The sequence below is a fragment of the Macrosteles quadrilineatus genome, unplaced genomic scaffold (genome assembly GCF_028750875.1).
Source record: "Macrosteles quadrilineatus isolate MER2022 unplaced genomic scaffold, UCM_ALF_1.0 Scaffold_2__2_contigs__length_208266976, whole genome shotgun sequence".
NCBI lineage: Eukaryota > Metazoa > Arthropoda > Insecta > Hemiptera > Cicadellidae > Macrosteles > Macrosteles quadrilineatus.
Window position 1 is genome coordinate 190,411,358 of NW_026542595.1, and position 14,029 is coordinate 190,425,386.

Below are 14,029 nucleotides of genomic sequence, written 5' to 3' on the forward strand. Positions count from 1 at the left end.
ACAGGGCTTGATATCAATAAATTAAGATGCCGGAACTGAAAGCAACTGGGTATTTTTTATAAATACTATATTTTGAAACTAAACACAATTTTATTGTTCGAAGTCCTGGAACGCCATTCCACAACATTACCGAAAATCAATCCCTGTTCATTAGACTACATATAAGTGCAAAGGTAAGAATAGGGATTTTACTAAGGTTCCATGGGTGGCTCCAGCACGGACTCTCGGAGGCATTGCTTGGAATCTTGGGTTGTAGGCTGTTTACCCCCGGGGGCTATAAAATCACCGGGGGCTGGAGGGTACATTTAGTGACATTTTTTGGTAATATTTCGATGGATTAAGATTAAATCCTAGAAGACATTTAAATTTAAGGACAATATTTATATTTCCCGCTCAATGTATTTTGGAGTATTAGTATTGTGACAAATTCAACTACAAATAAATTGAGTGTAAGTCAAGGAGCCTTATTTTCTATAAAAAAGTACTTACTGTACTTTCTATAAAAAAAACCCAATTAAGTTTAATTTAAAGGAAAAGGGATTCCTATAGTAATCCGCATGCAACCACCTCAGCCGTCTTGAATAGCGAAACTTTTTGCTGCAAGTTGAAGTGAAATTTGAGTAATTCTGTCACTTAAATACACAAAAGGGCTGTTTCGGAGTCGATAACAGCAAAGTTACTTCAGGCAAGTGTAAATGTGCAAGTTTGTATTTTGAAGTGCGAGGATGGAAAATGAAAGTGAAGTATTGACAACTGCCGGCAGGGGCATAAGTGTCAGTTCATTTCCGCGCATGCGCACAACAGCGCTGTTGTTCCAACAGCTGATTTGAAATGGCTGCTCTTGATCAAACTGAGCAGACGCCAACTTCGCCGTCGAATTTTATAAGGTTCCGTGTCTAGACGGTGTTTACTTCAGTCAGGAATCGGACTTCGAAATGGAACCTTATCGGTGTGATTGATTAACTGAATCGCGTATCATCAAACTCGATATTTCTAAGTTAAATTATGGCTTTTGGATTCACTGTTGCAAATGATGTTTATTGGTTACTTTTCGTGGTTGTGTTCTTTTCAGCAAATTTGGGAGACTCTCTGCTGCTGATAAATGTTAAAAATCAGGTATGTGAAAAGTGATTGTGATTTGATGTGACTGAGTGCATTTTAAAGCCTTGGGAATCAACATAACAGTTTTAAGCAAGTAACTTAGTCAAACCTATGATGATTCGGCTTGGCTTAATGCCAAGATGTGGAACTGCAAAGATATGGAAATTTCCAGGTTAGGGTATCCTGCTCTAGGCCTAAGTTGATGCTGCCACCTATAGCTTAACTTAGTGCCCAAGAATTTAGCCTAGGCCATACCTACCCACCCACTAGGGCAAGATGAATAGTGTGCCTTTTCCCTGTTTAATGGGCTGGGTAAAATTTTACTGTTCCATAACAAACTTAACCTTAGGGCGCTTAACTTAGGGCTACCTAAAAAAACCCTAAACCATTAATCTTCCAAATAAACAGAAGCGATTTCGGTAGGTGTATGGCTCTGGGGAGTAAGCAAGATTTAAATCCCTATTCTGTTTTATCAAAAGTTTGAAAAAATTTCCCCGAATAGGGATAAATCTCGCTTAAAAACTCCCCAGAGCCATACACCTACCGCGATTTCCTGTCCATAAGTTAGTTCACTCTTTGTCCATATGTTAGTAATAACTTAGGCCTTATTTGTGGCAACCATGACATCACCGCACTCTGTTTTAAGTGTACACTTTGCTCTGTGAGTAGGCTACCCTAAGTTGGACATTGACAGTTAGCAACTACATCGTATTACCTCGAACAATAATTTAAATGTCTCAATTTGATCGATAACCGAACTTATGTTAGTATAGGCCTAAGTTAACTGAAAACTGATTGTTTGATCAGTTTGTTACAGTACAATTGATGCTTAGGCATAACTTCTAAGGCAATAGGTTACACAACGGATTCTGATATCAAAGTTTTACCGAAGTAAGCTTCTCCACCATTTAAAAGTTTACCGTACTGTGATTCTCAAATTATATGGGTAATAGATAAGTTTACTAGCCTATTTTGTTTGATTGTAAGTTAGGCCTAGTGAAAACTAGATTAAGATTGGACTCCGTTTTAAGCCCTTTGTCTATTCACATCCAAAGTAGGTATAAGCTTAACTTAAGTCTCCATCTTTCATATTAAGTAGGGCCTTACCAAATTACTGATCTAGTTTGTCATTGGGCCTTGTGACTTGTGGGTAGGATTAATTTTAAATTGGGTTTAAGGTTAGGGTAGGATAGTTATCTTCTCATAAATTTTCATTATTTCCATTAGCATATTGCTTACCTTCTGTTTGCACAATAAAATGTTTTAAGTAGGGAGTTGATAGGTACCGTAGTCTACTGAAATTATTTGGAATTCATTGTTCCCTAGTAAGCTACCGTAAGGTTATCATCGACTAACTTAATATAAGATAACTTTCCGGTTTACTAGACATAAGGTACTAGCCTCTATATTTGAGCTAAACTCAGGCTTTGCCAAAAGTGAGGATTTAAAAGTATGGAAACGTACATAGTATGCAGGCTACAGAAGGTAAGATGTAAATGACCATCATATCTGGAAATGTCACCTCTAGTGAAATTTCTCATGTTGTTTTCTTTGGTTAAGTCATGTAGAAATAATTAAAACTGAAAACTGGCTGAGTAGCTGGTTGGTTATAGTGCTCACCTAACAATCAAAAGATTTCCGGTTCGATAGTAAAAATTCAGTACCCTAGCGTTTTGATGATTCGAAACTGGACCGAGCTGTTCAACTGATCATTGGGCTTTAATAGGTATAATTGATCCCGACTGATGAAACAGCTGATCTTAGTCCATAACAAAGCTACACAGATCATCTCACATCATTCTCTACACTCATTCTCTACTCATATTTAAGTTATTACCTAGGTGGCGTCCCCATCTAAATTAATCGATGTTCCTCTTTTTACTAAGAAGACCACTGGCTATTTTATTGTAGCCAATACTTGCAAACCTGGTGCTTTTTATTAGCCTTAATTATGTGTTTAACTTTGGTTCTGTTGCTAGCCTAGTGGTTAGCGTCTCGGACTTTGATACGGGAGGGACCGGTACAATTGCCGGCACACCCTCAAAACTTTAATATGGGTTTTGTACTGCTTTCCTCTAAAAGCGTTTGACTTCACTGTTAATTTCTAGTAAAAAATGCCATTGGCGGGGGGAAAAAAACTTTGAATGGATTTAAGTTTTAAAAAACGTACAATTTAAAAAAGATTCGTGAACCATCAGTGTTTTACAAATTTTTAAGTGTAGAAATTATGTCATTGCAAATTTCAAGCATAACGGTAAGTAACGTTCAGAGTAAAAAAAAACAACAACAAAAAACGCTATGATGGTGTCATGAGAAGCTAAAGTTTGCAGAGTTAGTTAAGTTACTTGCAGAGAGTTAATTAAGTTTAATTTATTCATTCTTTTTCTGGTCAAATATCACCGTGTCTACTTACTTTTATTGGTTTACTAGTGTTACCCAGCGTGCGTTGCTGCGCTTAAGAGACTGCATTCGAACCTTTGATATAGCCTAGTGCTGTATCATGGTCAGGGAGGTGCCTTAAGGCCAACACACACCAGACCTATTTTCACAATATAGGCTAGGCCTAGTCTGTTTTTACTTATAAACTAGCAAGAACTATTAAATGAGTTAGTCAACACATCCACCGGTTGGTTACAAATGAGGTTCTATGTGTAAGCCTACATGACTTTGACCACACATTTTTGGCAATGTGCGGGATTGAAAAAAGTGCACTACAAATAGTAGAGGGGGGACGTCCAGGCACAGACGTATGCGGTGATATCCTCACTGAGTGATTTCGTTGCGTCTGCATAGACCTTTTGGTTGTGTTGACCCATTTTTTAAACAGGCTAGCAATATTTTTGTCTGCGGACAGACGGACACCTGGTGTGTTGGCCTTTAGACAGTTCAACTATTGACCACACCTTAACTTTACTGCCTTCAAACTAAAGCCCAAGCGTGGTAGTTTATATTTAACATCCATGAAGCTCACCACCACATAGTCCTCGAGAAGCCATTTGTGTTGTGTTGATCTCAAATAAAATAGGCTAGCTGTTGGTAAAGCCAGAAAAGATTTATTTGTGTACTATGTCACAAATCAGAAATTTATTTCTAGAGGATCAGGTGATCCTTCGAATTCGCTCGGTAATAAGAAAGTGAATTTGGTTAACAAATAAGTCAAAATCAAGAACTACAGACACAACGTACCTTTAGCTTGTCTCACTACATCTCTCTTCAGGTAGTAGGAATTTATCATACAGTATTTAAGTATTAAAACAAATGTGGAAATTTATATTTGAGTTGTTTTGACTCTGTATAACTGAACAAACTATAAAAGGTATAAAATTACCTGAGTGATCCTGTATAATCCTTACAGGTTACACGTTTCGAGGAGTTAAGTCCTCATCATCAGATCTCGTACAATTACATTTAACACTGTCACTTTGTCGTAAAAAACAGTGATTGTAACACAAATTTAACCCTAGGCCTACTACATTTCAGCAATAAAGGCAACATTATGGACACTTAAGAATTTGAAATTTATAAATTCAACCTAACACATTATTAAACGACAAAATCAGTTTCCAGTCTAACGCTTTGTACGATAGGTACTCTAATAAAAAACCAAGAATAGCTAATGAACAAGGAGCCGAGAGGTACAAAGTCCACCGCCCGACCATCTTCCGTATCATAGTCATGACCTTCACCTACAACTATGCGCACACGGTCGGACATAAAGTTTTTGTCGGTAACTCGTTTTAGTACGTAAAACGTCTACATCTCTATATAGTATTTGTCCAAGTTTCGTATTTAAACTCTTCACGACCTTTTCGAAGTGGTAGTGTTAAATGTTCTTGTACGAGATCTGATGATGAGGACTTAAGTCCTCGAAACGCGTAATTTGTAAGGACTATACAGGATCACTTTGGCAGCACTCAGGTAATTTAAAAGATCGCACGACTCATCCTACACTCATCTCCATTTATACTTGGCTTAAAATACCCTTATGTACCCTTTTGTATGGTCACCATTTTTATTGAAAAGTATTGAAGTATACCTTTAATTGTAGAAATTTAATTTGCAAGTGACAAAGACCTTTTTATAGATGACAAATTTAGTTGTTTTGCACGTTGTAAAACTTACGTTACACAGTTTAATTTCAATGCAGAACGGGTGAATAGAATCTTGCAATCACTCCCCAGGGCTTAGGCGGTGCGGAGGTGATGATGGCAACCCTGATCCAATTAAAGTTAACTCGCAGCCCCTTGTTAATTAAATACATAGCAGAAACTGTAATAGTTAATTAACCTCGATAACAGGTTCCCGCAGGAATATTCAGGTACAACTCCTTCTCTTTGTTCATTAAATATCTGGATAGAGTGTTTAAAAATAAAGATAAAGTTTTCGATGCAATTATATAATTTATGATCAAGAGTTTGTTTTATTTTTTTCATTTAAGGCTTGATCAGAAATCGGTTCAAACTGAAGTTTAATTGACTTAAGTATAATTCGTTGTACAGGAGTGATCAGTTTATAATAAAATATTGTTACCTTTTGGATTTTGAAGTAGACAACCTGTAAACATAGACCATTTTTAGTCAATTGTGTTTTTTTGAAGGATGATGAGCCACTTTTTGATTGTAATCTACATGAGAATAAAATGTCTATTTCTATTTATAATCTGAGTTATACTCCCAATGACAAATGCCAACATATCACAGGTCATGGTAACTTGAGAAAGTACTCACATTGCCTTAGGGTCTGTAATTAGGTAAAGCATGAAGGAAAAAAGGGAATTGTGAGGAGACTGCATTCTTCTCTTTACCATTCATTTCTTCTAAACATGTTTTAGGACAAAAATGTTGTCTATTGTTGACCGTTTTGCTCAGAATGCTGCCTGTTCCTCTATTTGTTAGTGTGAAGTTTCTTTTTCAAAAATATCTAAATCTTGGATAATAAACAACCAATTAAAAGTATTCCTGCCAATCCTCTATAATTCTCCGGTTTCTTATTTCCCTTCTTATTTTATAGGTGTGATAACAACTCATTCACTCTTTGGGAATGTCTTCTCCATTGAATCACCTTTCTAACAATGCTCTCAACATTCCGATCGACTCTGGTGGTCTGAATTTCACTAACTCAGGATTTACAGATCCAAATCCTTGAGATTTTCTTATTTTTATTGCTCTAACTGCTGCTTCCATATGCTGCATGCTTATTTCTAACCTTTATTTGTACAACATTCCGTGGTCCTTCTTCCTCTTGTAATAATTTCCTGAAACACTTCCTGTGAGTCCTCCAGTCTAATGCTACCATCTTTAAACCTCTCACTTTTTGAAGTTTTTACCAAGCCAAATTGCAAATTTAAATGTTTTGGGGATAAAAATGCGACGTTCCCATGCTCTATCATGCTGATTCATGAACATATTTTGAATGAACTTGTTAATCAAAAATGGAATATTTTTACGCAGATTATCGTGCTAACGGACACGTATATAAATGTATAGGCCTATCTATGATTTTGAACGAATGGTGTTTTTGAGCTCTGGGGATTTCAAAAATGAAGTTACACGTTCCCAATGCTAGGTCTTGCCTTAAGCTTAAATCCTTATAGGCCTTTAGGACATATACTAAATAAAGGTTATCTGATTATGAATCTAGTATATTCTGGACTAGTATATTTTTCATTGGTCTTCCAGTTAATAATGCTATATAACCATTTTTAAGTCTTATGTTAAATAATATTTGGCAATAAGCCCAATAAACACCATAGTAGACCTTTTCCTAAGAAAAAAAACCACGAGTCATTAAAAAGTAAGATAATGGATTAAGCATTAATAATTTACTAAATTGTTTTAATTAGAAGGAACTACATTTGCATTTTATCACAATTTAGCAGTAAAAGCTACATAAATCTTGCGGAGAAGATAAAATAGTACCTCTTGTCTCTATGGCTACAAGTTAAATGTAATGTTGCTTCCTGATTAGACAGAATTCATCTTTTACATCTGTAGAGCTATAGTCACATCTCGCTTAAAGATTTGTTGTTACAGTTTTAATTGTCTTCCTAATAAACTTGCAGATGAACATTGTATTTTGATTAAGTCCTCAGTTTTAATTTCTGTTGTATATTTGCTCATGATGAAATATTCGTTCAACTTTACCTTAATTGTGTGTTTTAATGCCATTTAGTTTTTTACAGCCATTATTTTTTTAAACAAACAGTCTAAATTTAGGATTTTTACTATATTTTAACTCAAACTTTCGTTTTACTTTACATCAATTAATTTTAATTAGGTACATTAATTGATAACCCAGTAACAAATGACATCTGGGCCGAGAATCGATCCGGCTTGATACAGAAAATATCAATTTAGGCCTAACCGCTTTGCTGTTCAGATAGTTTTTTGTAGGACATTAATTGAAATATTCTATCTAATGTTCTAAACGTATGTATATGATTAGTATGCATCTTCACAAATTTTGCTAGGTTGATGCTATTATTATATTAAAATATCTTTATCACATTTAATTACATGAGAGAGAGCTAGAGGACGACAGTGACATTGTTAAGTACTGTAATGACTATGACATTGGTTCAGTCTGTAATTAAAAGAGCAAAGTATTATATTCCATGAGGTGTAAGAGCCGGATGTTAAACCTTGCTGAAATTAAGCCGCGAGCTTCCTGAATAAACTTGGTCACTATGACTATTTTACCTTCCTTTACTTTCATAATTTTGTAAAGATACATTGAAATATAAACATTTTAGGTAGGTAGCCTTAAAAGGTTCAGATAATTATGTATTTCTCTCTGTTTTATTTGGTTTTTAAAAATAACTTTGTACTGAATCTATTGCATATTTGAGATTTTATTTTTACTTTCTCCCCTTATACATAAGATATGGACACAGTATTATTTTCGTAAAAAATTTTGAGTTTGAGTGGATGAATCTGTTTTGGATCACCTGGAACCCAAAATAGTGGGTTTTAAAGTGATATTCGCCTTTTTTGTGTGTGTGTGTGTCTACAGACACATAAATGTATGTGTGGATGTTTACAGAACTACAGACCACACCTGTAGTCCAATTTAAATTAAATTTGGTATGTAGGTACTAATCAATAGTATTTTCAGGGGTTTTTCAAATTTTTAATAGTAATTTACCCATAAAAACTCGTAAAATAACAGGAAAATCTAATTTTCTGGAAAATGGCCTGAACGATTTTGATAGAAATTTAGTACCTTTGCTATAGTCCTTTATATTCTGAGCAAAATGGTTTAACTTCTAATGCTGTAAAGATTACGGTTAAACAGTTATTTTAACTTATTTTATTTTCTCCATTAAAAACCCTATAAAAAACAGAAAAATCAATAATGCTGTAAAATTTATGGTTTGAAAGTTATTGCAAATTTAGTGATTTTCCCTAAAAGTGACTCCATGCTCATGATCAAGGTTGTTGAAAAGGTAATGGGGGGGATATGTGTCAGATTGCTGATATTGTTAATTTTTATTTATAAAGGTTAGGATTTATTTAGGTTTAATTTTTATAACTAGTTTTATTTTTTACTTTGTGTTTCTAATTTATTAATATACCGATTCAAGATCAATAACAATACCTTTCCTGTGTTTTCCCCTACACTTTTTTTGTAAATAATATAGTATCTTTTTAATTGAAATTTGTGAACCAAACAGCCTTTTTTCTGCTTCGTTGAAACTTTTCACCGCTATTAAACTGATATTTACAAAAACCCCTATAAAGAAACTAGCCTATTTTAAAAATTATATTAAGATCTATAATTTATAATTTTTCATTGAAACCCACGGTTTTATTTGATATTTTTTAACTGAGTCCCTTTAACATGCCAGCTCATAAGAAGCTACTTGCTGAATGTTAGCAGTAAATGAAAAGCTACCCTTTGCCAACGTCTGGTGGTGAGACGCTGGCTGGTGGCCAAATAAGAGCTTTGGCTCGCCAGATACTTTTATTGCGACTTCAGCTCTTTTTGATGAAAACTCTTAATCAAAGAGTTTTCCAGTTTAAGTTCAATAATGAGTGGGATCTTTAGATGTGAGTTGTGTGAGCTTCAAAAAGTTTGATTTTAGCTTGAACCAGTTCATCGCTAAACTGTCTAAATGTGCTGAAGTCACTGTGGTTTTATCCAGTTTGGTGTGTTGTTCGCAATTAGATTATACTACGTTTGTTTCTTTTGAGGCTTCTTAAGGTATTGTGTACAATTTATTCATTTCATAATTGAAAAGTTAATTTCTTATCCTTCAGAACTTAGTTTGTGCATTACAGTATTCGTTTAGGACATGTAAAAATGGTTGATAAACATTTCAGAAGCTGCAATTTTAAAACTATGCAATGTTCAAACTCGTGCAACCCTGTTAAGACTATAAGCTGATTAAAAGTTTGAAATGTGTAGCATAAAAGTTGCTAAGCTTTAGTTAAAGATGGTTACTATGACCATGTGGAATTTATCGTGGATTGCTTCTGTTGCTTAGGAGGCTTAGCTCACTCCGCTCTATAAAGCAAATAATAATTATTAACAATTAAAAAAACAGTTTAACAGCATAAAACTAATTCACATGTCAGTGCATTGATTTAATTAAGGATAATTCAATAATTTTCCTTAATTAAAATTTGTCTTAGGCCTAATTAAAAAATCTTTTACAAACCTACTTTGGTCATATAATGGCAAATGAATCTGACCACTTCAATAATGAAACATCTCATTAAACCTGATCCGAGGATCATCATTTGTTACAACAAATTTAACCATGTTTATATTTCATTACCTCTGATAGCTTTCGAACATGACACATAAATATGCAAATATGGTAATCATTTGTTTGTTGGACATTTTCATATTCAATGTTTTTAGATGTAACTAAATGAATTAACTAACAGTTGGGACAATAAAGTGGAATAACGTTCATGTTTCTGTAATGGTAAAACTTGTTAACAAAGTTTATTTATGGGCCTAAATTTTAATTTAAAACTGGACATTTTTACCAGCCTATCAGTTAGTGTTTTTTTATTTGTAAATTTGTAAAGGAGTTATAATTCCTGGGAAAAAATACTGTGGTTAAAAAATCTAGAGTTTAAGAGTTAAAACTAGCATAAAGAAACCCAACTAAAAGGAACAATATAAAACCACTGATCAGGTGAGGGTGGTAAGACGGCTTAAGTTATTTAAGCTAATGTTCTCTTCCTTAGGGCTTCTTGTACAGTGTTTTACCTAATCCGATTACACATCTTTTATAACCCTTTTATCTGATCTTTACACCTCAATTGCACATTGTTAAAACCTCTAAATGTTCTTAATAATCTTTGCACCTCAATCTTTTAGTAAAGGCCTAATTGGCCAATTCAATAATTTCAATAAATTTCTACACCTCATCCACCTTGTATTATACCCTGTTTGGGAATCTTTAACCTTGACTACCCTTAAAACCCCCCCCCCCCTTGATTTAACCTTAGTAAATAGATCTTATAAATGTTTCAACTTTATTTTACCCCTTTTAATGAGCGCTTAAAACTGATTATTACATTTCAACTTATTTGTATTATTACGTACCATTTATAATAATATATGCCATATATACATTTTTGTATCACAGTTTTTTTGTTTGTTTAGGAAACTAATTATTCAGTTTTTGATTAATTACTGAGCAATTAAAAAAAAAAACCACTAGTCTTCTATTTATCCTGTAATTGTTAGGTCCTACTGTTTAAAAGTCGTAACTAATTATATAATTATTAAACATTTTAACAATAATGCTGCCTTTACTTTCAACCAAACACTGGTACACATTAAGCCCAATCTAGGGGGGAACCATGCTCAATAATTAAATAATTAAAATGAGATAGGGGTATGTGTTGGAGAATTATTTAACTATAATTAGAAAACACTGTTAGTTTAAACATACGTAGGCCTATTTTTGTGTAACTGTTATAAATACAAAATTTCATGATTTTAAAGTGATTCGTAATTAATCCAATTATTTCAAAGCCATGCAATTAAATCACAAAATTAAATACATATTTTACATTATAATTTTGCTCGTTTGTATTGATTCAAAGCTTAACAACAGAAGTAAGATTGTCATCTACCACTAGACACCACAACGCCTTTGTAAGTTTCCACAAGCTTTTGTTAATCTAATGAGTCCCAGTTGTGTGACTAGTTTGTATTTGAGTGCAGTAAATATAATTAAGTCAGTCAAGCTGTTTAGCTCTCTGTAGGGAGGCGAAATGGCCGAGTCCACTTAACACTTAAGAGATTTTCTTTAGAAATCTTATTTGATGTTTACTCCTTCAAGTCTTTGAGTCAAGTCATTTAATCAGGTTAACTTTAATGAAATATTTTTGTTTTCCGTAAAGAATTTAGTTGAAGAAGGGTTTTCATTTGAAAGTATCATACTAAAATAATAAAAAAAACTAATAAATAATACTAATAAATTAATGTTAATACATAATGCTAAAATAAAGTAGCATTTGTAAATAAATTTAATGAACATTGTATATTGTATAATGAATACCTCACGTCGGTGTTTTCTCTTTAAGGTGTTTTTTTCATAATATTAAATAACTAATTTTTTAATCTACAACTACACATCACTAAACATACCATGACATCTATTGGCTATGTTTCATTGTGATTGGATAAAGTATATAAAGACTTTGCTATAACGACATTGAAGTAACTTAGTATTCTGATCAGTCCCTCTCTTTAGTGGTGGAAGTTTATGTTAGTGAAAGGTCCAGCCAATGAGATTACAGCGTCCTAAGCATATATTGGGTTCAACACAGTTTGTGTCCATCATACACACTCTGTTATTGAACGATCATCACGGCAGTCATGAATACTGATAGATCAGATGAATAAATGTTCAAGATTGTGTTCATAAGTTACTCATTTTGTTTAGAAACTAGGAACCAACCCTTTTAATTATAAATTTCATAACTTAAGAAAAAAATGTCCTTATTCATTTTAGGTAATGTAGGTGTACTGAAGGAAATGTCTTATTTGAATTTCATTCCACTAAATAAAACCATAGATTAAAAAGAGTTCACCACTCATGTAGTCTACTCTTTAATCTATCATAAAACTAAGTAGTTTATAGTTACTGTAATTTAGTCTTCATATAGGGAGAAACATTTCAGTTCAAACAATGTTTAATCATTGTATTACATGCTTGTTGTGATTTTAGTTTATTAAATGATTTAAATAAAACTGACCTAAGGACCTTAAGAACAAATTGTATTTTAACAATGTATATGCCTACTATTTTCTTACGTCCTTATATTGAATGTACGGTGTCAAATTTATTTGTTCAAGTATGTTAAATAACTTTTTAATTCTTGACTTTTTCAATCTTATTCTTTATTTGTTCCAAAAGTTTTAATTCAGCTTTTTAGAGATTAGAGTTTTGGGATGATTCAGTAGTATGTGTGAAGGATGAATGAGGGCAGAAAAACTACCCAGAAACTAAATACAAGTTTCTGAATGTCTATTCTAAAATCAGAGCTCTGACTACATTTCTCAAAAGTATTTCTCAGTACTGTGTTTACAACTTGAAACGTATTCAGGCTCAAAACTTCCTTTTAAATCCTTATTACATTCGCTTAAACTCAAGCTAAAATAAATATACTCTTGTTGTTATGTGCAATTGAATTGATTGTAAAAAAATGTTGTCTATCTAGATTAAAAACAAATCCAAATCAAACCAAACATCATTTTATCCATAACAAAATTACAAAACAATAATTCTAAAAAATAATGGATCTTCCCCACCACATAGGCGAAGCCATAAACACAATTTCATACTACATCCACACTACCATTTTTACTGGTGGAGACCAATAAAACTATATACTGCACTCTACTTGATTGTGTATATCTTGGCCAAATTTTAACTGTGACATAGTATACCGGTCAATAGAATTATAATATGCACTCTACTCTTAATTTTGTATCTCTTAGCCTAGTCGTATCTGGGACTAATGGAATTCAAATTGAATTACAAACTACACTCTACTCAATTGTGTTTGTGTCTCTTTTGTTCAATTGCAGCATCATCACTGTTGTAGCCTAGACAGTGGAATTGCTTAGAGAGAATCAACTACTCAATCTAACTGTGATTACTTGGAGGAAATTTAATCTAACTACAATAAAACACATTGAAGACATGTTTAAATATTAACATATAACTAAATATACAAGATCACAATACCAGCTAAAGGCGCTTTTTACATTTTGCATAGTTACATATGGAAATTTAATGCAACTTACTACTACTGTACTTGAAACTCATTTGTAGTTAATGCTGACCATACAACTTTTAATTTCTAATATGTTTAGTAGATATCCACTTGCACAGTGTTTCAGAATTACCATTAACCACACACAATTCACACTACGGTAGTGATAAATATTTTTCCATTAATTGCTGGTGGTTCTACTTCATAAATTTAGCTTACAGGCTCATGACAAGTGTGAACACTACCCAAGGACAATTAAAATTATTATTTTAATTTTAAAAGCCCACCATGAAACACACAACATTTCTTCAACACACTTACCTTAAAATCATAAAAAAGATTGTAAGCATGAATTATCTTTGAGTACCCATAAGAAAAATGTAATGTACAAGTCAGGATATGAGAGGTAATGTAAAAGGTTCATCCCTGACCCCCAGGGACGTGAGCCAACAACATTGGGCTGACTTTTGCCACAAAAGCCTGACCAAGTTACTTTACCTTATTTTATTTAAAAGTTGTCCCCTATTCGTTCCCCTATTAGTTTCATCAAAGATTAATCTTTGGTTTCATGCAATTTATTTTCAATTAACCTTAACATAACTTGTTAACTTCACACTTTTTCCCTTTGTTTTATAAGTAATCTATGAGAAAATGTAAAATATTGTTTAAAATTATTTTAG

At 33.1% G+C, this 14,029-nt stretch overlaps 1 protein-coding gene across 2 annotated transcripts in view; it reads left to right on the forward strand.

Moving 5' to 3' along the window:
- Nucleotides 1–853: 853 nt before the first annotated feature.
- Nucleotides 854–14,029, forward strand: part of LOC128987373 (out at first protein-like) — a 29,926-nt gene continuing 16,750 nt past the window's right edge. For both annotated transcript variants that reach the window (XR_008490233.1, XM_054408190.1), the window contains exon 1: nt 854–1,116. Coding sequence is in view for 1 of the 2 variants with exons in the window: in XM_054408190.1 (XP_054264165.1) it covers nt 1,006–1,116 (111 nt within the window). In the remaining variant the exon portion in view is untranslated. The remainder of the gene's footprint in view (nt 1,117–14,029) is intronic.